The sequence below is a fragment of the Podarcis liolepis genome (genome assembly GCF_965112155.1).
Source record: "Podarcis liolepis genome assembly, chromosome: 13".
NCBI classification, from domain to species: domain Eukaryota; kingdom Metazoa; phylum Chordata; class Lepidosauria; order Squamata; family Lacertidae; genus Podarcis; species Podarcis liolepis.
In genome coordinates this window covers 4356558-4384116 of record NC_139573.1, presented here as the reverse complement: position 1 = coordinate 4384116, position 27559 = coordinate 4356558, and the positions used below count along the sequence as shown (strand labels likewise).

Genomic DNA, 27559 nt, shown 5'->3' with positions numbered 1-27559 from the left:
TTGGTGTTGATGACATTGGAATTCAATATCTGGAGAGCAGAGAGACCCCAGAGGGAAGGAAGTAAAAGACAGGAAGGGAGATCTATGGTTGTGTAACCTGGGTGTGAGTATTAGAAGCTGGGACTACAGATGAGGTAGGAAGAAGACAGTTCAGAATGTGGAATGCGGGTGATAGCAGCACTATCTACTTTTAAGATGCTACAAGTCTTTATTTTTGCTCTAACTTCCAGGGGTGGTTTCACTGTGGTTCCTGCACTGCAGGGTTTTTGAACTGGAGGGTCCCTTCCAACTCCACTACAGTGATGCCTCGCAAGACGGAAAACTCGCTAGACGAAAGAGTTTTCCGTTTTGGAGGTGCTTCGCAAAACAAATCTCCTATGGGCTTGCTTCGCAAGACGAAAATGTCTTGCGAGTTCCTGTTGGGTTTTTTTCCTCCCCCCCCCCTTTTCTAAGCCGCTAAGCCGCTTATCAGCTGATCCGATCAGCAGATAAGCCGCTAATAGCGCTAATCCGTCAATGGGCTTGCTTCGCAAGACGAAAAAACCGCTAGACGAAGAGAATCACAGAACGGATTCTTTTCGTCTTGTGAGGCACCACTGTATTTTATGAATGTGACTGCTCTTCTGGAAGAGCTCGCCATCCACTTGCACGCACAGGTTGTGTTCTTGCAGAATGCTTGCCTTTCCCAGGTGCCATACTTGTCGTCACCAGTGCAGGTTAGGAGCCTTGCTTGACACACAAATCTTCACTGGGGAAAAAATGGAGACAAACACTCCTTCCCCTCCACATATCCTCTTTTAATCTGTAGGGTGATGTCCTACAAATGTGGTTGGCCTCTGTTTCCCATCATGGAGAGGGCGCCACATTAATTTCCCCTCCAATGCAGCAGTGTGCTTAAGGTAAAGGGACTCCTGACTATTAGGTCCAGTCGTAACAGACTCTGGGGTTGCGGTGCTCATCTCGCTTTATTGGCTGAGGGAGCCGGCGTACAGCTTCCGGGTCATGTGCCCAGCAGGACTAAGCCGCTTCTGGCGAACCAGAGCAGCGCACAGAAACGCCGTTTACCTTCCCGCCGGAGCGGTACCTATTTATCTACTTGCACTTTGACGTGCTTTCGAACTGCTAGGTTGGCAGGAGCAGGGACCGAGCAACGGGAGCTCACCCCGTCGCGGGGATTTGAACCGCCGACCTTCTGATCGGCAAGTCCTAGGCTCTGTGGTTTAACCCACAGCGCCACCCTCTAGTGTGTTTAAAGGATGTTATTAATTCCAAACCACCTTGAATATATTATTCGGGGTAAGACACAATGGATGGGGCCTGTAACAAGAAGCAGGTCTGAGTGGCTTGGATGTGGTGGCAGGGAGTGTGGTGACAAGGGGACAGGAGGAAGACTTGGGGTAGGAAGGGGGAAACTGAAGTCCCAGCTGGATGCAGTGTATGTGGAGCCTTGAACACCGGAGCTGCTTTAGTTGGGGAGGTTGGGATACAGGCAGAAAGCTTGCTTTCCTTTTAGCAGAGCGGAAATAGCTATATCTGTGGTGCAGAAGGGGGTGGCTGCATCTCGGAGGGAGCCTAGGGAACAGGTGGCCGTCAGTGAGTCTTTGTGATGATGTCAGGGCGCTGAGTTGGCCGTCGACTTCCTTTCAGCCAGGCACCTCCCCTGCATGCTGCCGCCCGCTAGGTGGCGCGGCTGCACCGCTTCGCCTCCGTGCTGTGCTCGCGGCCATCCCATCCAGATTGGGATCTGAGCCAGCGAAACCAAGGCTGGAAATGGCTGCAAGGCCTTGGGCCTGCCTCAGCCAAAAGCAGGGGGCCGGGCTTCCTCTTTGCCCGAGTGAGACCAGCGCCTCCTTTCCTCTCCCAGGCTGCCTTCATCTAGGCCGCTGGTAACTCCCCAGCTGGCACTGGCTCTGGGTGCCAGCTGTTTGGTAACGCGAGAGGCCGGTGGGGGCGTGTGGAGGCATTTGCAAACAGGGAGGAGGCTAAGCAAGCAAGCAGATCCACAGGGCGGGGCGAGAGCTCTCGGGCTGCAGAGGACTTGCTGAAAGTCAGAAAAGAAGAGGTTGCTAGGAATGGGGAATGTCCATGCAAACGTTAATGCTTTAAAGGAAAAACCCTGTTTGGCGTAACGTGTGCATGTTATGTGGGGGTGGTGGGGGGTTGTACATGCTGTAAAAAATGAAATTGGCTGTTCAGCTCTGGAGGGTGAATTCCAGTTCGCTGGACTAGCAAGGTTCTCCCCCCCCCCTAGAAAAAGAAGCAGTGACCTTAAAAAGTAAGCTCTGTGAAGGGGCAGTCCCCATGCCCTGTTACGTGCCCTTTAAATTAAAGATAGAGTGATTAACCTGTGGCACCTGCAGGCACAGGCAGATTCCAACACAACAGTCAGGGATGTCATCCAACAACATTTGGGTTCTCTCCCCATTCCTGACTTACAGGTGATTCCGCAAAGGCTGAATGCCTTTTTGTTCCCTTGAACAAACTCTCCCCCCCCCCCGCCTTCTCCATGCAAACTCTTCCATTCTCCTGAGGAGCCGAATCTGATTTGGGCTCATAAATACGAACGCCATCTGGTTGTCACCGAAGTCTGATGCCTTAAAGTGCCTCTGATTACATTTGCATTTTAATGAGCTGATTGGAGCACGAGAGGCTTCTTCTGGGGCCCCCCCGGTGGCAAAGCCCACTTTGCAGTTGCCCCGCCCATGTCGGAGTCTGTTTTTATCATCAAATATTGTGAATAAATTGCCTTTAAAAAGGAAAAAAACAACAACCTAAGTCTCTTGTGGTGTTTTTGCTTGCGAGTGTGTTTTTGCTGCAGAGAGTGTCAGCTTCCTGGATCACACCCTCAGTGTGCTGCTCGTGTAAGCAGCCGTTGTTAAGAGGCCTTTGAGGTTTCTAGTCCTCACGCGGGAAAACAGTACTGCATGAGGCTCTTGCCGTAAGTTTAGTTCCAGAGGACGGGGAAATGGAGGGCAACTGGAAGCCTTCAGATTCTGTGTTGTGTTGTTTTTCAGGTCTGAGCTGCTGAGTCACTGCTTAGGAATTTAGAAATATCAGCACTTGTGGTCAGCTCAGCTGCCGAAAGCCAGGCTGTTTGCACTGTGCAACCTGCCAGGAATTGTCTCTTAAAACTGGAAAAACCGCACACGATTTGCGGTGCATTGTGTTCTTAAGGTCTGTGTTGACTCTCAAGCGACCAGAGATGGAAGAGGGCCTTTGTCGGGCCGCCCTCTTCAGCGTGCGTCAGGGGGCTCTGGGTGGAAGTGGGGGAAACACCTCTCACCCCAACAGCTGCTGCGCTCATAGAAGCTAGCCTCAGGTAGCGGTCAGGAGGGTGAGCGGAGCACTCCTCTGTTGCTATAGACAGCCTTAGGCAAGCCACTTGGACATAAGAGCTCTGCAGCCTGCATCAGGTCAGTAGCCCATCCTGTTCTCACGGTGGGCAACCAGGTAACCCCCCCATGTGAAGCAGATCACCCCCGAAAGCAGGACCTGGGCACAACAGCTCTCTCCCCACTTGTGGTTCCCAGCAGCCGGCGTTCAGAGGCCATTTCCCCCTCCAGCCCTGAAAGTAAAACCATAGATCACATGGGCTAGTAGCCATGGACAGCCTGGTCCTCCACGATTTTGCCCATCCCCTTTTAGAGCCAGCCATAGTTTCACTCTGCACTGTATGAATAAGTTTCTTTCAAGCTTGTTTTCTTCTGCTCTGGAGAGTGGGACCCGAGCCAAGGGATTAAAGCTACAAGGAAGGAGACTCCGACAGCAAGGAAGAACTTTCAGGCGGCAAGAGCGGTTCGCCGGAGGAACAGACTCCCTCAGGAGATGGTGAACATTCCTCTGGAGGTTTTAAAGCAGAGGTTTGATGGCCCTCCGTTATATGATCTGTTTGGGATTCCTGCATTGCAGCGGTTAGAACAGCGTTCCTTCCAACTCTAAAATTCAGTGATCTGTCCCGAATCTTCCAACCTTCTACCTCGTGATCCCCTGAGTTCTCGTGCTAATTTTATATGCTGGTCCTCTTTATTTTATCACATTTACAGTCATACCTCATGTTGCGTCTGCTTCAAGTTGCGTTTTTTTGGGTTGCGGACTGCCGAAACCCAGAAGTACCGGAACGAGTTACTTCCGGGTTTCGGCAGAAGCGCTAAATTGCGCTTTGCACATGCGCAGAAGCACCGAATCACAACCTGCACGTGCGCAGACACGGGTTGCGAATGTGCATCCCGCACAGATCACGTTTGCAACCTGAGCGTCCACTGTATAACGTATCCCACTTTTTATCTTCCAAGGATCTCAAGTCTCAAGCGCATGGTTCTCTTGCTCCCCATTTCACCCTCGCAGCAACCCTGTGAGGTAAGTTAAGCTAAGAGAGGGTAGCTGGCCCAAGGTCCCCTAGTGAGCTTCATGGCCGAGTGGGAATTCGAACCCTGCTCTCCAAGCTGCTAGGGGCCCAGCAATCAACCGCGATCTACCGAAACCTCCCGGGGATCTACCAGTAGATCACGATCGACCTGTTGGACATCCCTGCCCTAGTCCAATACTCCAACCCTTATGCCCCACCGGCTCTCTAAACTAAAAAGCCCCGGACCTTTTCCCCCAGTCTGTAATATGGGGGTAATACATACTGGCCTCCTTTAAAGAAGGTGAAAAGGGCTCTGAGCCAACCAAGTAGGATAATCTGCATTAGCATTAGCATTTTGTGCTGTGGAAACAGGAAGGAACTTCCTGCAGTTGCTAGAAAGGAAAAGCCGGCAATGTTTCCTTCTGAGATGACCAGCCTGCCTTACCTAGACCAGTGAGACAAAGCTGCTCTTTTAAGGTCCAAATCACTTCTTGCTGGCAGCCTCCAGACCACATCTTGCCCATGAAGTATTACACTCTCCGTCCAGCCCTGCAGCTCTCGCCCCTGGTGGGCAGTGGCTCTCCAGGGTCTGGAGTGGTGGTCTCCAACAGAAGATCCATTTTATTGACATTAACATTGGTGCCATTTTAATACGGATTGGACATTCAAAGCCCAGGGAGCCAGAACGCCGCTTGCTCAGGCGAAAGGCCAATTTACTATGCAGTACTCTTCTCCCAGTGGCTGCTATTCCTGCATTGCAGGGGGTTGGGCTGGATGACCCCCAGGGGTCCCTTCCCTTGACAATTCTCACTCTTGACTGGATGCCTATGGGAAGCAGGCAAACAGCACCTGGGCGCAACGGCTCCCTTCCCAGTTTGAGTTCCTTCGCAACTGGTTCTCGAAGGCCTTCTCCCGAAGATATCTCTCAAGGCAGTGGAGGTTTAGGGTCAGAGTTTTTCTTCTCTGACATGGGTGACCTTCCCAGGTGGACAAGCCCCATCTGCCCTTCATTTCCCTCTACAGCAGGTGCAGAAACTGCCTTCTTGACCCACTCCTCTGCTCCATCCGCTGGAGCCTGTCTTTGCATGCAGAGAAAGTCCTTAACTCCCTGAGGGTTTGAAACCCATCGGCTCCCCTCAACTGGTTTAGCCGGCCAGCAGAAGCCATTTCCGTGGTGTGGCCGCTGTCGCACGCTCACAGCTTCTAGGAGCTGCAGGTGAGAGCTGAGGGCTGATGAATTACAGAGAGGTGGATAGTGGAAGCTAGAAAGGTAAGGATGGAAGGAGCAGCAAGGAGGGCGGCAGGGGTGGCCTGGTGGTTATAGATTGTGGTGGTCTGGGATTCGGACTCGGAGGCTGACTCTGAGGAGTCCAAGCCTGCACAGGATTCCCCGCCTCCAGAATCAGCTGAGCCGGGGCTGGGGCTTGGGCCTGAAGGGTCCTCACCTGTGCTGGATCCTCAGGTGCAGGCACCAGCTGAATCTGCTCTGGCTCCAGAGGTGATGGAGGACCCATTGCCTGCAGGTGCTCCTCTCCCAGCCCTGTCAGGGGAAGGTGAGGCGGCCTCCGTCCAGTAACCCTCCAGCCTCTGCCTCCATACTGCACCCTCGACCTCGGACTGGACTCAGACCTCGCCTCACGGTTAACCCACGGGACCAGCACATTGTCAGAGAGACTGGGGTTTGACTCCCCATGTGGCTGTGAAGCTCATGCCATGTGATCTTATAGAATCATAGAGTTGGAAGAGACCACAAGGGCCATCGAGTCCAACCCCCTGCCAAGCAGGAAACACCATCAGAGCACTCCTGACATATGGTTGTCAAGCCTCTGCTTAAAGACCTCCAAAGTAGGAGACTCCACCACACTCCTTGGCAGCAAATTCCACTGTCAAACAGCTCTTACTGTCAGGAAGTTCTTCCTAATGTTTAGGTGGAATCTTCTTTCTTGTAGTTTGGATCCATTGCTCCGTGTCCGCTTCTCTGGAGCAGCAGAAAACAACCTTTCTCCCTCCTCTATGTGACATCCTTTTATATATTTGAACATGGCTATCATATCACCCCTTAACCTCCTCTTCTCCAGGCTAAACATGCCCAGCTCCCTTAACCGTTCCTCATAAGGCATCGTTTCCAGGCCTTTGACTCCCCATGTGGCTGTGAAGCTCATGCCATGTGATCTTGGGGCTGGTTGCTGCCCCTCTCAGCCTAGCCCACCTCACAGGGTTGTCGTGAGGCTGCAACCAGGAGGGGAAGACCTGTATGCACCACTCAGTAAAGGCAAGATGTAGTAGTAGTAATAATAATATAATAAATTTTATTTATACCCCGCCCTCCCCAGCCAAGACCGGGCTCAGGGCGGCTAGCACCAGGTATAAAAACAATTGACTAAAATACAACTTAAAAACAAGATTAAAATACAACGTTAAAATGCAGCCTCATTTCAGTAGAAACACAAAACATTTTTGGGGATGAAAACATCAAATCTTCACCAAGGCCAACTATCCAGACTGGTCCTACGTGGGCCAGAAGAAAGCCAGGGAAGTCCCCAAATAGGAGTTCCGTCACAGAAGGAAAAAGGAAAGGGGGAGGGGGATCAAGTGGATTCCAAGCCAAAGGCCAGGTGGAACAACTCTGTCTTACAGGCCTTGCGGAAAGAAATCAGATCCCGCAGGGCCCTGGTCTCATGAGACAGAGCATTCCACCAGGCCGGAGCCAGTGTTGAAAAGGCCCTGGATCTGGTTGAGGCTAATCTGACATCCTTAGGGCCCGGGACCTCTAGGGTGTTGCTATTTATGGACCTCAAGGTCCTCCGTGGGGCAGACCAGGAGAGGCGGTCCCATAGGTACGAGGGTCCTACCTAAACGTAGCAAACGGGCTGTGCACGTAGCCGAAAGCCTTGCAATGCACTGAGTGCCCTTGAGAGAGAGAGTAAAACCAGGCCTGCACATCCCGTTCTCCGCCCCCTTGCTCAGAATCCGGATGCTTTTGCAGGACACCGACAGGAAAATGCCAGCGAGCTCGGCAAGGCAGGCAGGAGTGTGTGTGTCCTGCCTTGCAAGCTTTCAGGCCTCTGCCTGGCTTGGTCACTGCGAGGAGGGGAGCCCCTTCCTGTCCTGGCAAGTCCTGCAGCCAGCGAGCCGCCAGAGGGCAGAATGGCGGCGAGGCCTGAGCAGAAGGCTGGGGATCCATTTGCACGCAGCTTCTGCTGTGCAAAAGCAGAGCTGCCTCGGCTCTCTCTGCTAAAAGTCGGCCTTAACATTTGCAGAGCGAAGCCAAGGGGCCGAGCCGTCCTTAAAGGATCCCGCGTGGGCCTCGTTGCATGGCACAGGTGACGCTTTGCCTTGTCCGGGGTGTGCGATGGGTTGGGGCTGCTGCGAAATCTTCCCTGTCCTCTGGAGCCAGCCAGTCGTTCCTTTCTCACTCGTCAGCCGCGTCGGCAGAGGTTTGTTTTCTCCGCCTTCCCGCATCCTTACAGTTTCCTGTTTTGTTTTTCAGGTTGTCAGAAAAAGCACACAGGCAGCTGGCAAAACACTGCAAATATCACCCCCCCAAGAAAAAACACCTCCCCAAGTCACATTTAGGTGGTCCCACGTGAATCGGGATGCGAGCTTGTTTCGCATCGCCAGTTCCCCCCTTCGCTGGCAGAACAGGACAGTGGCAGAAAAGGGAGGGTGCGAGGATACGCAAGGCTTTGCCAACCTGGTGCCCTCGGGCTGCTTCAGGCTCCCACCTCAGCCCTGGCAGGGAGCAGGCCTTTGTTTTGTTTTGTTTTTTATAATATTTTTTATTGCTTTTTTCCAAGGTCAAATACATCATCATTAACTCAGCAAAAGCGACTTTACAGAAGAAAAGAAAGAGATTAGAAAAGAAAATATTCACATTTTCCAAACAGTTTTTCATGATCCACTGGACTTCCCCACATCCTCCACACCCTGCGTTCTTTACAATAAAAAATAACAGCAAATTGATACCTTGTTTCATGCGTTTTTGTACTTTCATCTAATTGTATTTTAGATTTAGGGTACTTGTTGTTAGCTCACTTTTTCCCATCATCAATCCTAAAAAAAGGAACATTACTCTAAACTTTGGTCTTTTCGCAGTCATAACTTAGTTTCCACCATATTCAAATTTAATTGCTGAAGCTTGTTCTCCCAAAACTTAGCAAATTCTCAACATTCATATAACTTATAATGTTTTTGTAAATAGTCCTTAAATTTTTTCCAGTCCTCTTCCACTACCTCTTCGGCAGGGAGCAGGCCTTTGGAGCTGCTGTTGAAACATCCTAAGGGCACCCGAGCTGAAGGCAGATTTGCAGAATCTGTTTGGTGTGGCGGAGCAGGGGAGTCGATTGAATGCCTCCCTCCGACGGATGCCGGCCAAATTCAGAATGCTGCAAAGTGGGGAGGGACCCTCAAATGTCATCCATCCAAACGCCCCGCAATGTGGGAACGGGAGCTACAGAATCCCTGAGAGAGGGCCACCCAACCTCTGCTTAAAAAGCTCCAACGAAGTAGAGTCCACCTCCAAACCGCTCTTGCTGCCCAAAAGTCCTTCCAAATGTTTGGTTGGAATCTCCCTTCTTGTACGGTGGTACCTTGGTACTCGAATGACCTGGCTCCCGAACGCTGCACATTCAGAAGTGTTCCAGTTTGCAAACGTTTTTCGGAAGCCGAACTTCCAACGCGGCTTACGCTTGAGTGTACTTTGAATGGGGTAACAGGGCCCCTGAAGGACCAGGTGCGCAGCCTGGGAGTCATTTTGGACTCACAGCTGTCCATGGAGGAGCAGGTCAGTTCTGTGTCCAGGGCAGCTGTCTGCTAGCTCCATCTGGGATGCAGGATGAGACCCTACCTGCCCACAGACTATCTCGCCAGTGTGGTGCATGCTCTGGTAATCTCTTGCTTGGACTACTGCAATGCACTCTGTGTGGGGCTACCTTTGAAGGTGACCTGGAAACTACAACTAATCCAGAATGCGGCAGCCAGACTGGTGACTGGGAGTGGCCGCCGAGACCACAAAACACCAGTCTTGAAGGACCTACACTGGCTCCTAGGAGGTTTCCGAGCACAATTCAAAGCATTGGTGCTGACCTTGAAAGCCCTAAACGGTCTCAAAGGCCCGGTATACCTGAAGGAGCGTCTCCACCCCCATCGTTCAGCCCGGACACTGAGGTCCAGCTCCGAGGGCCTTCTGGTGGTTCCCTTGCTGCGAGAAGCCATGACACATGGAACCAGGCAGAGGGCCTTCTCGGTGGTGGCACCCGCCCTGTGGAACGCCCTCCCACCAGATGTCAAAGAGAAAAACAACTACTAGACTTTTAGAAGACATCTGAAGGCAGCCCTGTTTAGGGAAGCTTTTAACGTTTAATAGAGTATTGTATATTAGTGTTTTGTTGGAAGCCGCCCAGAGTGGCTGGGGAAACCCAGCCAGATGGGCGGGGTATAAATAATAAATTATTATTATTATTATTGAGTGCAGGAAGCTCCTGCAGCCAAACAGAAGCTGCGCCTTGGTTTTCGAACGGTTTCGGAAGTCAAACAGACTCCCGGAACAGATTTAAGTTCGAGAATCAAGGTACAACTGTAATCTGAATCCGTTGGTTTGGGTCCTACCCTACGAAGGGAACTTCTGCTGTTTCCTTGTTCAGCAGTGGGGTGAGAAATTTGTGGCCTGGGTGCTGCAGAGTCTGTTTAGTGACGTGGCCTCTACCAGAGTTCCAGATTAATTTATAGACCGTTGGGCTAAGTGGACCCAGATCTGGCCAAGCCATGGCCAAACTCTGTTCTTACGCTAGAGTGCAAACTTTGCATCAGATGTACCTCACCCCAGCCTTCCTCTGCTTACTACTAAAGTAAAGGTAAAGGGACCCCTGACCGTTAGGTCCAGTCATGGCCGACTCTGGAGTTGCGGTGCTCATCTCGCTTTATTGGCCGAGGGAGCCGGCATACAGCTTCCGGGTCATGTGGCCAGCATGACTAAGCCGCTTCTGGCGAACCAAAGCAGTGCACGGAAATGCCGTTTACCTTCCCGCCGGAGCGGTACCTATTGATCTACTTGCACTTTGACGTGCTTTCAAACTGCTAGGTTGGCAGGAGCAGGGACTGAGCAACGGGAGCTCACCCCGTCGTGGGGATTCGAACCGCCGACCTTCTGATCGGCAAGTTCTAGGCTCTGTGGTTTAACCCACAGCGCCACCCGCGTCTTACTCGTACTTGCATGGCAACTCCCATCAGCCACAATAACGTGTACGATGCTTGCAGACAGATCAGGCCCAGGGGACCCCACTCGGGTCCTGCACTGTGTTCTCTCAGTGGCCAGATGCCCACCAAATGCCCACAAGCAAGACTGGAGCATGTGTGGTGCCTAGAAAGTGGTGTTATTCTGGGGCACACGGCCTTCGAAGCCGCCTAAATGGGTGCCTGTCGCTACGATCTTGTGGGAGGGAGTTCCACAGTTTAACGATGTCCTTCCTTTCACCTGTCTTGTATTTTCCACCATACAAATTCATGGGGTTCTTATATCACGAGAGGCCTATTCGTTTTCTCCACACATCTCGGTAGTGGCGCCCGCCCTGTGGAATGCCCTGCCTTCAGACGTGAAGGAAATAAGCAGCTATCTTCTCTTTAAAAGACATCTGAAGGCAGCCCTGTTTAGGGAAGTTTTTAATATTTAATGCTGTATTGTTTTGAACACTCGATTGGGAGCCGCCCAGAGTGGCTGGGGAAATTCAGCCAGATTTGGGGGGGAGGTATAAATAATAAATTATTATAAATATTATAATTATTATTTTGACTGCCCTTTTCTGAACCTGTTCGCCAAATGGGAGGCAGAGTTTGGCATAATCAGCTGGGAATTGCAGGCACAGCCTTTCTGCTGATAAGTAACCCACCTCTGGAAAATGCCAAGTTCTTTTGCCACAACATTTTCCTTGTGGCAAGGAGTTCCGTAGTTCATAGTGCAGGCATTTTCTCTGCAGGACAGCCTTCCCATTTCAGGCAGGATTTGCTGATGCGGAGACTGTTAAGTAGAGGAGACCTTTTTCTTTTCTTTTCCATTCTCCCCTTTCAGTGGCCACATGCCTCTCAAAGGTATTTCCACCCGTTTCCTGCAATTTCCTCTCCCATTCTCCTTTCCTTGCACCTGGCCCAGTGCTTTCAGCAACGCTTTTGAGAACTTAGCCCAGAAAAGGGAGTGGCATCCAGCTCACGTTTTACTCAGAAGAGACTTGATGGGTTTGACTAAGTTATGGCCATCATTTTCAATGGGGTTACTCTGAGTAAAACTTAGTTGCGCCCATCCACTGGGTGTGCTTACCACCACCTTTTAAAGTTGGTTGCAGAGTCATTTCTGCCCCACCATTTGGCTCATTTGGGTGGTATAGCCACACAGAATAGGTACCCCAGGGTGTCAGATAGAGGGGGCCCGTTTTAGGAGCACCCTTTAATCCACCCCACCCTGTTTCCTTCCTTGGCAGTATTTGGGTGCTCTTCAACTTCCTCTCCCCGTGGCTTCATTAGCTACGAACACTCAGTGGGACGCGGGTGGCGCTGTGAGTTAAACCACAGAGCCTAGGATTTGCTGATCAGAAGGTCGGCGGTTCGAATCCCCGCAATGACGGGGTGAGCTCCCGTTGCTCGGTCCCTGCTCCTGCCAACCTAGCAGTTCCAAAGCACGTCAAAGTGCAAGTAGATAAAGAGGTACCGCTCCGGCGGGAAGGTAGACGGCGTTTCCGTGCGCTGATCTGGTTTGCCAGAAGCGGCTTAGTCATGCTGGCCACATGACCCGGAAGCTGTACACCGGCTCCCTCGGCCAGTAAAGTGAAATGAGTGCTGCAACCCCAGAGTCGGCCATGATTGGACCTAATGATCAGGGGTCCCCCCCCCCCACTTCCTCTCCCCGTGGCTTCATTAACTACGAACACTCAGTCTGGCCAGGCGCTGCAAAGCGCAGGGGGTTTTCACTGCAAAACGTTGCAACGCGATTGCCAAACTTTGGCACCGGTTTGAAGTGACTCGGACGCCGTCGGATTTTGGGGTGTTAACTACGAACCCTGCTTTTACGTATCGATTGCTCAGTTTGCGGGGAACACTGCAAAACGCTGGGTTGCCGCTGCAAAACTTGGGTAAAATTTGGGGGGTCCCAAATTTTGGGGTTCGTCATTAATAAGCCTCCTCCCTGCCTTGCCTTAAAAGACCTCAAAATAATAGCTGGGAAAGAAACTTCTGGAAGCGTCCCGCAAACCAGAAGGGATATACAAATTTGCGTATGATGTCCAAATGTCCCGAAATTCTGTAAGCAACACCCTAGATGTCCTGGGCCCTAAGGAAGTCAGATTAGCTTCAACCAGAGCCAGGGCCTTTTCAACACTGGCCCCGGCCTGGTGGAACGCTCTGCCTCATGAGACCAGGGCCCTGCGGGATCTGATTTCTTTCCGCAGGGCCTGTAAGACAGAGTTCTGCCTGGCCTTTGGCTTGGAGCCAATTTGATTCCCTCCCCCTCTTTCTTTTTCCTTTTTCCTTTCTCCTCCTGTGATGAGGCTGCATTTTAATATTTTAATGTTTCAATATTTTAATTGTTGTATTTTAATATTGTTTTTAAGTTGCATTCATTCAACTTGTTTTTATTATTGCTTGTTAGCCGCCCTGAGCCCGGCCTTGGCTGGGGAGGGCGGGGTATAAATTATTATTATTATTATTATTATTATTATTATTATTATTATTATTATTATTATGCCTTCCAAAGTGCAGGCACTGTCTAGTTTTCATATGGAATTCAGAAAGATTCCAGTGTCGTGGTCCTTTCCCCCAACAAAAAATTGCTGGAGGCAGCCCCTGGCCACTTCCCTCCTGAAGCTGATTTTTGGGGTGCTGTTCCTGCAGGCGGGGGAAGCGTGCTGCAGTTTGGGGGTGCTCACTTCAGCGCACCCCACCGTTGCTTCCTCTCCCCATCCTCTGCTTCGCACCCATCAGGAAACGGTCCCAGAATCCGAAGGCTGTCCTCTCCTGCGGTTTTGTTTACAGCAAAAGTGTCCTCTGCTCAGCTGAGCTGACTTCTTTTTCCACCTCTAAGAGGCCTAATGTGTGTCAGATGAATATGCAAACCAATTCCCCCCCCCCATTTCCTCTCTGTGTGTGATGCAGCCGGCCTAAAAGGCGAGAAAACTCCTCTTCCACTTTCGGGGATGCGATAAAAGCAGCGCTGCAAAAGGATGTGTTGACGGCCCGAAGCAACGTCACAAAAGCAACGCCTTTTGCAGGGAGTTGAGGAGACATCTCTCCAGCATTCTTTCCACCCTCTCAGAGGTAGGGGGAAAGACGACACACACCTGTTCAGCCCTTGGGTCTCCGGTTCCAGAGGGTTAGGCGTTTCCAAGATGAGGAGGTTAAATGTGACGGTCACCTCCAGGCTTGGCTACTGCAATTCGCTCTACGCGGGGCTGCCCTTGAAGCTGTCCCAGAAACTCCAGCGGGTGCAGAATGCTGCAGCGAGGCTCCTCACGGGGTCCCTGCCATGGGAGCATATTCACCCAGTGCTTTACCAGTTGCACTGGCTCCCGGTGGAGTACAGGGTCAGATTTAAGGTGCTGGTTTTGACCTTTAAAGCCCTTCACGGCCTAGGACCCTCGTACCTACGGGACCGCCTCTCCCGGTATGCCCCACGGAGGACCTTATGGTCCATAAACAGCAACACCCTAGAGGTCCCGGGCCCTAAGGAAGTTAGATTAGCCTCAACCAGAAGCAGGGCCTTTTCAACATTGGCCCCAATGTGGTGGAACGCTCTGCCTCATGAGACCAGGGCCCTGCAGGATCTGATTTCTTTCCGCAGGGCCTGTAAGACAGAGTTGTTCCACCTGGCCTTTGGCTTAGAATCAGTTTGACTCCCTCCCCCTCTTTCTTTTTTCCTTTCTCCTGTGATGAGGCTGCATTTTAATGTATTTTAATCTTGTTTTTAAGTTGTATTTCAGTCAACTTGTTTTTATTATTGGTTGTTAGCCGCGCTGAGCCCGGTCTTGGCTGGGGAGGGCGGGATATAAATAAAATTTGTTGTTGTTGTTGTTGTTATTTATGATTAAGTGGGCACAACATATAGGACACAACATATAAATGGAAGACCGGGGGAAATTATTGGAAGTGAATTTAAAATGTACTGGCTGTATACTGTTAAAAGCGAATTATATGAAAACGATGTACAGATGGTATATTACACCTGTAAAAATGGCAAAAATGTTTAGAACAGGCTCTAATAAGTGTTGGAAGTGTAAAGAAAAAGAAGGCACGTTTTTCCATATGTGGTGGAATTGCAAAATAATTAAAAGTTATGGGGAAATGATTTCTAATGGAATGAAAAGAATGTTTAAGATAACTTTTGTTAAAAGGCCAGGAGCTTTTTTTACTAGGCATTTCAGGTTAAGAAATACTGTATTTTTTGCTCTATAAGACTCACCTTTTCCCTCCTAAAAAGTAAGGGGAAATGTGTGTGCGTCTTATGGAGCGAATGCAGGCTGCGCAGCTATCCCAGGAGCCAGAACAGCAAGAGGGATTGCTGCTTTCGCTGCGCAGCGATCCCTCTTGCTGTTCTGGCTTCTGAGATTCAGAATATTTTTTTTCTTGTTTTCCTCCTCCAAAAATTAGGTGCATCTTGTGGTCTGGTGCGTCCTATAGAGCGAAAAATACGGTACCTGCGAAAGAAGAATGGCAAGGAAAACTGATGGAATACGCTGAAATGGCAAAGCTAACGAAAAGGCTTCGAGACAAGGACAACAGACTTCAAGAAAGACACGGAACCATTTGCGACACACCTACAGAAACAATCTAAAGAAATGGACTCACTAGCAAGTTTCGACCAAACACAATTAACAGAATAAATACGGAAAATATGATGATGATGCTAAAATGATAAGAGAACAATAATTATTATTGTAAAAACCTTATAAGCAAGTTATAAGCAAGCAAGAGAAGTTAATATGTAAAAAAAACCCCACAAAGTTTAGGGAAGTCGTGACGGGAGGGGGAAACATGGGAAATGTGTTTCCCCCCCTCCTTTGGATGTGATTGATATTGTGACGATAAAAAATCGTAATACTCAATAAAAAATCAAACCAAAACCACAGGCTTAGGCATTTCCCTGAACCCGCTTTCTGAGGAGCAGGCGAACCCAATAGATGTCCCAGCCAAATCCGCTGGCCTTTCCTTAGAAAAGGTAATTGGGTTTTGGGGCCGTTTTCCACACCGATGTCCAAAAGGCAACGGACGGCTCCCTCATCCAAAGCCTCACCACCACCTTGTCCGTTGGGGGCGGGCAGGCGGATTTTAAAGCTGCGACGTCCTCACTGGTCGGTCCTTTGGAAGGTCCCTGCTTCCGGTCCGTCCTCCTGGAGTCTGCTCGAACCTTGTGCCTCGCCGCGGCTATGTGCTGTCCTTCAGTTGGACGCTGGCGTCCTCGTCCTCTTCGGCCGCGTCGCAGCTGATATTCTGGGCCGTGATGATGACTATGCTTCCGAGAATGACCCCCGCCCCCATGATGTCAAAGGGCGTGACGGCTTCGCGCAGGACGTAGTACTGGACCGCCAGCGTCACCACCACCTCGGAGTGCAGCACGGCGCACACCAGGGCCGGGTGCGCCTTGGTGACGGCGTAGCTGGCACACAGGAAAGAGACCAACGCCAGAAAGCTGATGGCCGCCACGCAAGTCCAGGTGAGGGGGTCCAGGGGCATGACGGGCTGCTGGAGGAGGAACATGGCCGGCGAGCAGACCAGGCTTCCCACCACGCCGAAGAGGAAGGCCACCGTCACCAGCTTGGCCGGGAAGTCCAGGGCCCGGAAGATGACCAGCCCCAGCGCCAGCGCCATCCCTCCGAGGCAGGCCAGGGCGTAGCCGAAGGTGTCGTACAGCTGCGTGCTCTTGTCGAGGTCCAGGAGGTCGGGCACCACCATGATGATCAGGCCCAGGGTGCTGCCCACCAACCCGAACCAGTCGTAGCCCGTCAAGCTGCCGTTCTCGATGCACAGCGCCAGCAGGACAGAGCAGATGGTCGACGAGCCCTTGCGGACGGTGGCGGCGTTCCCGCTGGGCACCACCATGAAGGAGCTGTAGGCGCAGCCGATTGAGATGACGTTGATGGAGGCGTGGAGGACCGTCCGCTGGCGGGCCTCCCGCGGCCCGAAGCAAGGAGCCTTCTGGCAACGCAGGTAGCACGCAAAGAGGAGGTGCAGAATGCAACGGAAGAGAAGTATCTCCAGCGAAGGGATGCCGGAGGCCTCGTTGGCCATTCGGGTGAATGGCGCCACGAAGCCGGCCGGGACGCCGCCCCCCAGGAGCGCCACCAGCAGGCCCTTCATGCTTTCCGACAGGCGGTAGCGGTTCCAAAGCGGGCGTCGTGGCGGGGGCGGCGGGGAGCAGGGCGGGGGAGAGAACCGCAGCAGGTCGGCCACGGTCCAGGCCGCTCGGTCGGGAGGGCCCGGGCGAGATGCCATGGGCAGGAGTGCCAAGGGATTGCTGGGAGCCAGCGGGTACCTGCAGGAGAGGGCGGGGAAAATAAAGGGAGGTTGCAAGTGAGGCCAGGCATCTCTGTTCGAGTGGCATACCTCTAACGCCAGCTTTTATACACCTGCCTGGTTTCTAAACAAGCCCGCCTCAGGGGAGTGTTGTGAAGCCGGAAATAAGTTGCAAGCAAGGAGAGACTAAAGGGACACGGGTGGCGCTGTGGGTTAAACCACAGAGCCTAGGACTTGCCGATCAGAAGGTTGGCAGTTCGAATCTTGACGTGGTGAGCTCCCATTGCTCGGTCCCTGCTTCTGCCAACCTAGCAGTTCGAAAGCACTTCTAAGTGCAAGTAGATAAATAGGTACCGCTCTGGCGGGAAGGCAAACGGTGTTTCCGTGCGCTGCTCTGGTTCGCCAGAAGCGGCTTAGTCCTGCTGGCCACATGACCCGGAAGCTGGACGCCGGCTCCCTCGGCCAATAAAGCAAGATGAGCGCCGCAACCCCAGAGTCGGCCACGACTGGATCTACAGTGGTGCCTCGCAAGACGAAAATAATTTGTTCCGTGAGTCTTTTCGTCTTGCGATGTTTTTCGTCTTGCGAAGCACGGCCCGTCGCAACTGCGCCTCTTCAAGCGGCTTTAAGAAAAAAGCGCAAGGCGTTTTCGTTTTGCGAAGCAAGCCCATAGGGAAATTTGTCTAGCGAAGCAACGCAAAACAGAAAAACCCTTTCGTCTAGCGAGTTTTTCGTCTTGCGAGGCATTCGTCTTGCGGGGCACCACTGTAATGGTCAGGGGTCCCTTTAAGGAGAGACTGGGGCTGTTTTAAGTGATAACTTATTTCCCAAGCATCAATTTAGGGTTTTAAGCCAGATTCCCCAACTTGTAGTCTGATGAATATCCAAACCTTCCTGCTTGTCTACTCAGTGAGTCTCAGAAATGGAGTCTTAGTTAACCAAGCAGTGGCGTAGCCATGGGGACAGTTGCCCTGGGTGCAAAGATCTTAGGGGCACAAAATTTCCAAAGGAAAAAAGAGAAAATAGTAATAATACCTAAAAAAGAGCATGCCCTCCCCCTCACACAGAAAATCTCCCAATGTTTGTGCGGGCAGAATGAGGATTGGATATGGGCAACAACAGGTGTGAAGGCGTACTCTGCACGAGCTTTTGATAGATACCCGCTCCCGAACATTCCCTCTTCCTGTTCTCCACTGTGCCCAATGCTCACAGGTGCTGCGGCTGCCATTTGTGTAGGTCGCAGAGCTATTGCCCCTTTCTTTCAGCCTATTGGCAGGCAGTGCTGAGGATCCTTGCCTTGCCTCGGGCCCAGGCAACCCACGCTATGCCACTGGAACCAAATGTGAAATTAAAACTTTTTATGTAGTAGTAAGGAGAGCTGGGTGAGCTCCCGTTGCTCGGTCCCTGCTCCTGCCAACCTATCAGTTCCAAAGCACATCAAAGTGCAAGTAGATAAATAGGTACTGCTCTGGCGGGAAGGTGAACGGTGTTTCCATGCGCTGCTCTGGTTTGCCAGAAGCGGCTTAGTCATGCTGGCCACATGACCTGGAAGCTGTACGCCGGCTCCCTCGGCCAATAAAGCGAGATGAGCGCCGCAACCCCAGAGTCGGCCACGACTGGACCTAATGGTCAGGGGTCCCTTTACCTTTAAGGAGAGTTGAGAGGACTGTTTTCAAATGTTAAGAGGATAAGAACAGCCTTCTGTGTCAAGCCAATGATCCATTCAGTCCACTATCCTGTTCCCACAGTGGCTAAGCTGTGGGAAACCCGCAATCAGGATTCGAACGCAAGAGTCCTCTGCCCTCCTGCGTTTTCCAGCAACTGGCATTCAGAAGCACAGCTGCCTTCAGTTGTGGAGACAGGGCATAGGTACTGTTGCTATTAGCTCCCAAAAATAGCCTTACTCCTCCAGGAACTTGCCCATTCCTCTTCTGATGGGTGGCCATCACTGCCTACTGTGGCATGGAGTTCCACAGTTTAACTGTACCCTGCTGGGTTTTTTGGCATAGGTGATGGATTCTGCAGCCAGTTCCCCAATGCTGTGCCAGTGCTAGGACTGGACTATTGGACCAGCTTTCTCATTTGCTTTCCATCAATGACCCCCCCCCCAATTGTCTGCTATCTGCCCTCTTCCTAAAGGTAGAGGGACCCCTGACCATTAGGTCCAGTCGTGGCCGACTCTGGGGTTGCGGCGCTCATCTCGCTTTATTGGCCGAGGGAACCGGCGTACAGCTTCCGGGTCATGTGGCCAGCAGGACTAAGCCGCTTCTGGTGAACCAGAGCAGTGCACAGAAACACCGTTTACCTTCTCGCTGGAGCAGTACCTATTTATCTACTTGCACTTTGACGTGCTTTCGAACTGCTAGGTTGGCAGGAGCAGGGACTGAGCAACGGGAGCTCACCCCATTGCGGGGATTCGAACTGCTGACCTTCTGATCGGCAAGCCCTAGGCTCTGTGGTTTAACTCACAGCACCACCCGCGTCCTGCCTTCTTCCTAGTTTCCCCTTATAATCTGGTTTTGTTCTTAATACGAGTTTTCTTTATTCATTCCATTTACATAGCACCTTATCTCAAGGTGAGGCGCATCATTCTCATCCCCATTTTATCACAACAGCAACTTCAGATTCATAGAATTGTAGAGATGGAAGGGGCCCCACGGGTCATTTAGCCGAACCCCGTGCCACATTGTGACGTACGTTAGACTGAGAGACGGGAGGCAGGCCCCGCGGTCACCCACTGAGCTTCACAGCCAAGAAGGGTTCGAACCATAGCTGTCAACTTACAGATTTGAAAATAAGGGACCAGCAGCCTCGAAAATAAGGGATCAGCAGCCAAACTAAGGGATTTTCCAGGCACAGGTATGTTCAACTTCTGAGCCCCTCTGAACCAAAGGCAGAAAGCCCAGCCAGCAGCCAAATGAAGCCTCATCAATAAGGGACAGCAGCAGGACATGGCGCTGGGATAAGGGACTATCCCGCCAAATAAGGGACGCTTGGCAGCTATGGTTCGAACCTTGGTCTCCCAAGCCGCAGTCCGACACTCTAACCATTATGCCACATACCCAGCTGTTCTCTTTGAAGTCTACCTTTCCTTTCTGGAGCTCTACCACCTGCCTAATATTCCTGGGGTGGGTGGGTTTGGGGAGCAGTGAGCCAAGGGCATCTTGTGATCTTGCACGGGGCAGGGATTTTCTCACGCAGAAAGCTGCCCAAATTGAACCACAATGGTCCGTCCAGCTCAGTGTTGTCCCTGATTTCAGACGGATTTCACCCCCAGCCCTACCTTGACGTGCCGTCCTAGTCTGAACCCGGGGATTTCTATATTCAACGCAGGTAAACCAAAGAACCGGAACTCTTCCTCCATGTTTCCTAGGGTCAGGAGTGGTGGGGTGTGACTATAAGCCACCCCCTTTCTCTCCCACACTGATCTGACCCTACCTCCCTCCCTGCGGTATCTGTCGTCAGGGCGTCTGGGTTCTATGACTGGGTTCTAGAAGGGTGGAAATCTAGTACTCTGGGTGCCACAAAGTGGGGGGGGGGCGGGGGGAGAGAGTCACCATTTCTGAAGTCCTCTTTTTCCCCCTGACTCGGGTAGCAGGGGATGGAGAAGAGGAAAGGGCGGGGCTTGTAGAAGGAGCCCTCCCCAACTCTCCCAGCCCCCACCTACCTTCACAGCCACCGTACAAACAAGCCGCCGCCTCAATCGCCTAGCCTGGCTCCCTCGCCTGGCAGAAATTGTGATGTCATCCTGCCTGCATGCGCCACTATGACGTCACGCCCTCGGGGCCTCTTCCCCCAGGCTGGATGACACTTGCTAGACACCTGCAAGGGATGAACAGGTCTACCCCAAAGGAAGTTATATGGGATGATGGATGAGGGAATGGCTTTTTCCTCCCCTCCAGGGCTCTGCAACGCAATGCCCTCCAGGTGTTTTTGGAATACAAGGCTGCACTTGCCGGAGGTGTGGGCCAAAACATCTGCAGAGAACTAGGCTGGGGGAAGCTGTTGGAGAGGCTCTCTAGCAAGAAACCACCTGAGATCGGAGCAGTTAACAGCCCTGAGTTAATTTGCTCCAGTCTGTAGGCCTCTGGAATCTGTGCTACTAAGGCCTGGAATATTCAAATGAGGACTAGGTAAAGGTAAAGGGACCCCTGACCATTAGGTCCAGTCGTGGCTGACTCTGGGGTTGCGGTGCTCATCTCGCTTTACTGGCCGAGGGAGCCGGCGCACAGCTTCCGGGTCATGTGGCCAGCATGACTAAGCCGCTTCTGGCGAACCAGAGCAGCACATGGAAATGCCATTTACCTTCCTGCCGGAGTGGTCCTATTTATCTACTTGCACTTTGACGTGCTTTCGAACTGCTAGGTTGGCAGGAGCAGGGACCGAGCAACGGGAGCTCACCCCGTCACGGGGATTTGAACTGCTGACCTTCCGATTGGCAAGCCCTAGGCTCTGTGGCTTAACCCACAGTGCCATCCGTGTCCCTTCCAAATGAGGACTAGAGTGCCTTAAAACATATGCAGAGCGCCTTTTCAATTGTTAATTGAAATTGTCAATGAATCAATTGTTTTTATACCTGCTGTTAGCTGCCCTGAGCCCGGTCTTGGCTGGGGAGGGCGGAGTATAAATAATAATAATAATAATAATAATAATAATAATAATAATAATAATAATAATTTTGCTCCCCTCTGTTGCTGGCATCTTTCTGTCTCCAGAAAACAATGGAGTGTGCCTTCAGTGGTGAGGCCAAACCGCTGCGTTAGCAGCACTGAAGTGAGCTCTGGGGCACAAGCCTGGGCAGTGTGTGTGGGGGGTCCTGGGCTGCTCAGACGACAAGACCCCCCTGATGTGGTCCAAAGCAGAGCAAGATGATTGACACCAGCTTGGCTGCAGCGGTTGCCGGAAGGAGGCGTACAAGGCAGTGGCGTAGTGTGGGGGGTGCAGGGGGGGGCCCGGCCGCACCGGGCGCAACATCTGAGGGTTAGGGGGCGCAAATCCACGGGTTAAGGGGCGCAAATTACTTGCCTTGCCCCGGGTGCTGACAACCCACGCTACGCCACTGGTACAAGGCGCCATCCAAGCATTTTAGGGACTCCGCTCCAGATCTGTGTGGGGCTTAGTCCTGAGACTTTTCTTCTGAAGATATCCCGCAAGGCAGAGGAGGTGGAGGATCGGAGTTTTCCTTCTGAGGTGGGCTCCCTTGACCCTCGCTTCCCTCTACACCACATGCAGAAACTGCCTTTCTGACCCACGCCTGGTCTCGCCCGCTCAATCACAGCTCACGTACAGCTGGGATAAGAATAAAACAAGGATAAGAATAAATTCATGCTTGAGGGTAGGTCATTGTGGTATAGTTGGTTAGGGTGTCAGACCAGGACCTAGGAGATCCAGGGTTCAAATCACTTGTGGGTCGTGACATCAGTGTCTCTCAGTCTGTCCAACCTACTGTTGTTGTGGGGTTATTAAATGAGGAGGGGAGAAACTTGGCCAACACCTCGGGCTTCTTGCATGAAAAAATGTGGGATATATAAATGCAATTAATAATAATAATAATAATAGACTTTGACCTCTGAATTTCCCTTGTTAGACATTTGCACTGTGAGGCTGCAGTTTTATACCTGGGAAGAAGCCCCATTGAAGGTTGTGCAGCTGGCTGAGTTTTCCTTGGGGCAGACCCATGGCCCCTATTGATTTCAGTGTGCCCATCTGAGTAGAACTGGCCTTGGATAAAGCCCCAAGGGGCCCTATTTGCAGAGGGCTGCCCTAGAGAAGGGGTGGCACCTTCCACAAATCCGACTTACTTCCGAGAAAGCCCAATTTTACACTCACCCCCGTTTCTTTTCCTTTGTATCCGCATACGCCAGACGAGAGTTTGTGTCGTCCTGACGCGTGAAGGCGGAAAGGAACTCTGTACATGCTCAGTAGCCCTACTTGCTTGCGAGTAAGGCCCAATTCACAGTATATTTGCCCCCTCTCCCTCTTCTTTTGCTGGCATCCCCGGGAGAGGTTTATGCGTTGTGGTTACGCGCAAGGCGGGGGGCGAAAAGGCACTCTGCACATGTTCGGTGACCCCTTCCAGAAACTCTACCTACTTCCGAGCAAGCCCCGTTTCACAGCACCTCCCGCCCCGCTCTCCCCTTTATTCCGCTGCTATCCCCGGAGCGCGTTGCGCTTACAGGCGCTCTGCACATGATCAGAGGCGCCTCCCTTTGCAGGTACCAACGCGGGGAGAGAGAGAGAGGAGAAAACCCGCGTTACGCGTGATTGGAAAGCGCGTGTCTTCTCTTCTCCCACCCCGCACCGCAACCTCCCCAGCCCCGGGATGTAGGCAAGCGCTCCCGACGTGCGCTCTCGCTGGCTGGCTTCTCCTGGGGGGCGTCCCGGGGGCCGGAGGGCTGGCCCGCACCGAGGGCGAAGTTGCGTGCGGCTGCCGTGGCGGCGCCGAGCCTGAGCCGCTCCGATTCGGCTGAGCCTCTGCGATGATGTCAGAGGGGGAGGCAGCGGCGGCGGCGGCGGCGGCGGGTTGAGCGGAGCGCCGGAGCCAGAGGAGAGCGCGGAGCGGCGGCGGCGAGCGAGGGGAGCGGCGTCCCGTGCCAAGCAGGCTGCGAGCATGAATGGCGGGGCGAGAAGACTCCATCTTGGGCTGCCTCGCCGCGCCGCTGCAGCAGCAGCAGCAGCAGACACGCAGGTAGGGGGCTCGCCGACCCGACGGGGGGAGCTTCCCACCGGAGGCGCCCCGGTCCCGTGCGCTCCCCTCCGGGCGCGCAAAACAAGGGCGAGGCTGCCCGCGGGCGCTTGGAGAGGGCCCCAGCCCAGCGCCCTTTTCCAAGGCGGCCTAGTCCCCGGGATCGCCAGCCGGGGTGGGGTTGGGGTCGGTAGGGGATCGTCCCGGGGCCCCGCGGTGTTTGGGGAGGGGGTGTCCAAACGGGGCGCGCGGCGACGCCACTTTTCTCCCCGCGACGCGCGCCCAAGATTGCCGCCGGGGCGCGCCGCCCTCCAGCCAGCTGCGTAATTGGGCATCCGGATCTCCGGAGCTGGGGAGGGGAGGGAGGGGGTCCGCGCCAGTCCCGGGAAAGAACCGAGGGACACCCCCCCAAAAAACACACACCCAGCCACCCAAGAAAGGGAAAGTTTTTTCCTTCTGCCAGGGCGGGGGTTCTAGAACTCTCCAGGCGCTCGGAAAGAGGTCGGCCCGGGGATTTAGGAAGGGGGGTGCGGAGAGCCTGCTTGGCTGGGTGTTATTTTTTGGGGAGGGGAGGGGCGCAGCGAAAGAGGAGGCGAAGCTGCGCATTTAGCATCCTCGCCACGGATTGCATGTTTCGATTTCTCTCTTTTGGAGGGGGGCGGGGGGAGTGGACGGGAGACCTTGAAGAGACCCCCTCCCCAAACACCTATTCCGGAAATGACCCCTGGGCGATCCGGGATATTTTTGGGACCCCTGGGTCGAAAAGTCAGGCCTGTGGTGGTAGATCTGGCTTCCTTAATTTTAATTCTGGAAGCAACCCTGATATATATATAGAGAGAGAATGAGGATTCCGCGGCTTTTCTGCAGCCATCCTATACACTGGATCTGGGATCCTAGCGCGCGGAGCTGCGCGCTTGGGGAGGCGAGCAGCGGCGGGTGCCTCCGGCGGTTTGGGGCGATTCTCTTTGGGTCCTGGGATCGCGCGAGGCTCACGCACTCCTGTGCTTCTCATGGGTTAACAGAGAGGCGATGGATCTCAGCGGGGGATCCTTTTTTGGAAGTGTTCGGGGCGACCTGGATATTTGGGGTTAGAAAAGGGATCTCCGCTGGCATGTTTTCCATGGCAGCAGAAATACAAAAAGATTGGGAAAGGGCGAGTTTTGAAGAGGATCTGTGTTTGGGGATGGGGATGGGCAGCTTCCAACAGCACCCCCCACCCCAACATGAAGGGCAGCGGGGAAGGGGGGGAGAGGCTGTGAGGGTGACCTCATTAGGAGAAGGATCCTGCTCTCTTCATCTCTTTGCCTGGTCTTCTTCTTGGTTTTCTCTTCCGCAAGGGAACGCTGAGGGTTAACGTGGCCGAAGCTGTGGTTGTTTTCCTGACCCAGCGGCGCTCATCCCATGCCCAAAACAGCGCAGGCTTGGCGCACCTCAGGAGTTTGCCTCCCGCCGATCGCCCACCGCTGTGGCCCCTGCTTTTGAGGCGCTGAGCACCCTGCCTCACGTACATGCCCATGTGCCGTTTCTCAAACCTGCCAGTCTGGTGCCTCCCGGATGTTTTGGACGACGGCTCCCACCAGCCCCATCGCTGCCCTCAAACACCCGGAGGGCACCAGGTTGGCAGAGCTTGCCTTAGATCCCTGCGATCCCTGCACTGCAGAAGGTTGCGCTCGAAGACCCGGGGGGGGGGGGGGTCCCTTCCAAGCCTACCACTCGATGGAAAAAACCATTTTCTGTTAACGGCATGGACTCCTTCCTTCGTAATCTCCTGTTTATTTACCTCCAAAAGACATCTCGCGTGTCTTGGATGTGCGTGTCGCTACCTGCCGTTCCTCACGACAACCTCACCACACGCCTGTCAGAGCCTTGTGCGCACCACAGACCCTTTCTGTTTCCCGTTATCCCCTCTCGCTTCGCCTGCCTTCCTTGTACTGTACGTACCTCAGACCTGTTTTCCCTATATCCCTTTCTCCCTATATCGAATTTCTTTCGGTGTCTTAACTCTATCCCACTCCTGCGACGGGGACATAAATACGTGCCAAATCCTAAACAGAAACCTCCGGGCCACGCAGGACATTTTTCTAGGCCCGAGGCAGAAAATGCACACTGGGTGTCACGCCAAACCTAGCTAACATCATCATCCTACAGTCACGTTATTAATTGATTTGTATCCCATCTTTCCTCCAAGGTGGCATACGCCGTCCCCTCCCTTTTTTCCTCACAACCGCCCTGTGAGGTAGGCTAGCCCGAGAGCCGAGAACTGTCCCAAGGTCACCCAGCAGCGAGCCTTGTGACTGAGTAGAGCGTTGAACCCTGCTGTCTCTAACCACTATACCGCACTGCCTTGTGTGAGGGCCCTGCTGTTTGCAACCGGCTTAGGGCAAGGCTGCCGGCCTGCCGTTTGTTCCTCCTCAGCCGAAAACACAGGACCGTCACACTTCCGTATGCTGTCATGCCCTCCTCAGCCGGGGTTGGGGAAAATACTTCATATTTTTGGTGGCCGATCTCAGCTTTCAGCGGGAAGTAAAGTGGGAGGGAAGATCAGGGTCACATCCAGATTCCTTTTAGCAGCGCCGTTACAAAACCCTGAGGCTGGGGATTTTCCCCCTCTCAAACTGGCTTTAATAACCCCATATCCCTTAGGCCATATTTGCAATGTCATTTCCACACACACACACACACACACGGCCACATCTTGCACGCAAGCTTACACACAAACACACAAAATTCTTCCCCTCTCAAATCTTCTCTCTGCTACCGAACACACCCTCTCGACACGCCCCCCTGCCCTCATTCTCACACGTTTATTTCTCTTGTTTATTCCTTTTTTCCACCCTTGCCTTTCCTTCCAAGGAGCTCAAACGCGTGGTCCTTCGCATCCCCAGTTTATTCACCCTCAAGGTAGGGTAGGCTCTGAGAGGCGGTGGTTGGCCCCAAGGTCGCTTCGTGGCTGTGGGTGGCAGGGAAAAAAGGATTTGAACCCAAGCCTCTTAGCCCGACACTCCATAACCCAGACTTCCTCAACCTGGGCCCTCCAGATGTTTTTGGCCTACAACACCCATGATCCCTAGCTAGCAGGACCCGTGGTCAGAGATGATGTCCCAAAACATCTGGAGGGCCAAGGCTGAGGAAGCCTGCTCTAACCACTGCACCGCACTGTTTGTAAGCATTGTCCTCACCTGCGTTCCACTCTCTCCTGCCGCAATCCCTTAACGCTCTTCTCTGCCCCAGTTCGATGCCCCTGCCTGCACCCCTCGCTTAACGCTTTCCCCTCTCACGACCTGGCTGTCTCTTTTGCACCCGGGGCTCCGCGCAGGTGGAGAGCGAGGGGCCGTCAAACGCACGGGCGCATGAGGTGACACGTATGAGGATGCGTGTTCCCTCTTGATCCCGTAAGAGCAGCCCTCTGCGCACGCATGGGAGAACGTGGCTGTGAGTGGATGTCCGAATTGAGCGCATAGCCCAGAGGCTTGTTTTGTTTTCTGGGTGCGCAGAGCTCTTTGGTGCGCACATGCTTACGAACGGCGGTGTGCGTTTCTCCCCTGCTGCCGATGCACAGTGTGATTCCGGGTGCCCCGAATGCCGTTGTGAGAAACGCCTGGGGGTCCTGAGATACCGTGTGGGCTTCTCCGTGATCTGAGCATGTGGGGCGGCAAGGAAACACAGCGCGAAAATGGCCCCGTCCCTCGAGGCAGTGCTGTGGAGACCCCAGCTTCTGTGTTTCTCTGTGAGCTTTTGAAGGGTCTGCGATGCGACGGGGGACGATTGCGTGCAAATCTACGCCCCCCCCCATTTAAAAAAAAGCACTTTGGGTTAGCTTCTTATCGGCAAAGGGTAGAAAACAGCGGCTTGCTTTCCTTCGGTCGAAGGGACCTGTTTTTAAGATGCATGTTGTTGAGAATTTTTTTCTGGGGGAAGCGTGTGGCCCCTGCAGCCCTGCTCCTGGCCCGTGTGCGGCCCACTCCCCGGAGGACTGCAGGGCTGGCGCAGGCCAAGCGGCAAGGAAAGGTTTGCCAAAGCCAGGCAATTCGGCCGTGAAG

At 53.1% G+C, this 27559-nt stretch overlaps 3 protein-coding genes across 6 annotated transcripts in view; 1 reads left to right on the top strand and 2 right to left on the bottom strand.

The window, feature by feature from the left end:
• Positions 1–605: 605 nt before the first annotated feature.
• Positions 606–27559, bottom strand: part of GRK1 (G protein-coupled receptor kinase 1) — a 101770-nt gene continuing 74816 nt past the window's right edge. The window contains exon 9 of the mRNA XM_083472697.1: positions 606–915. The gene's annotated coding sequence lies outside the window, so the exon portion shown is untranslated. The remainder of the gene's footprint in view (positions 916–27559) is intronic.
• SLC35G6 (solute carrier family 35 member G6) lies at positions 15085–26369 on the bottom strand (the record flags this gene model as incomplete). 4 transcript variants are annotated; one of them, XM_083472738.1, is made up of 2 exons in its annotated part: positions 15085–16853; positions 25300–26369. In XM_083472738.1, the coding sequence occupies one exon, from the start codon at positions 16811–16813 to the stop codon at positions 15746–15748; it is 1068 nt and encodes a 355-aa protein (XP_083328864.1). In that variant the 3' UTR covers positions 15085–15745. The 4 variants fall into 4 exon arrangements, with proteins under 4 accessions (XP_083328864.1, XP_083328862.1, XP_083328865.1 ...); XM_083472736.1 differs by lacking the exon at positions 25300–26369 and adding an exon at positions 23241–23446; XM_083472739.1 differs by lacking the exon at positions 25300–26369 and adding an exon at positions 20502–20961.
• ZBTB4 (zinc finger and BTB domain containing 4) overlaps positions 23352–27559 on the top strand; it is a 29678-nt gene continuing 25470 nt past the window's right edge. The window contains exon 1 of the mRNA XM_083472495.1: positions 23352–23522. The gene's annotated coding sequence lies outside the window, so the exon portion shown is untranslated. The remainder of the gene's footprint in view (positions 23523–27559) is intronic.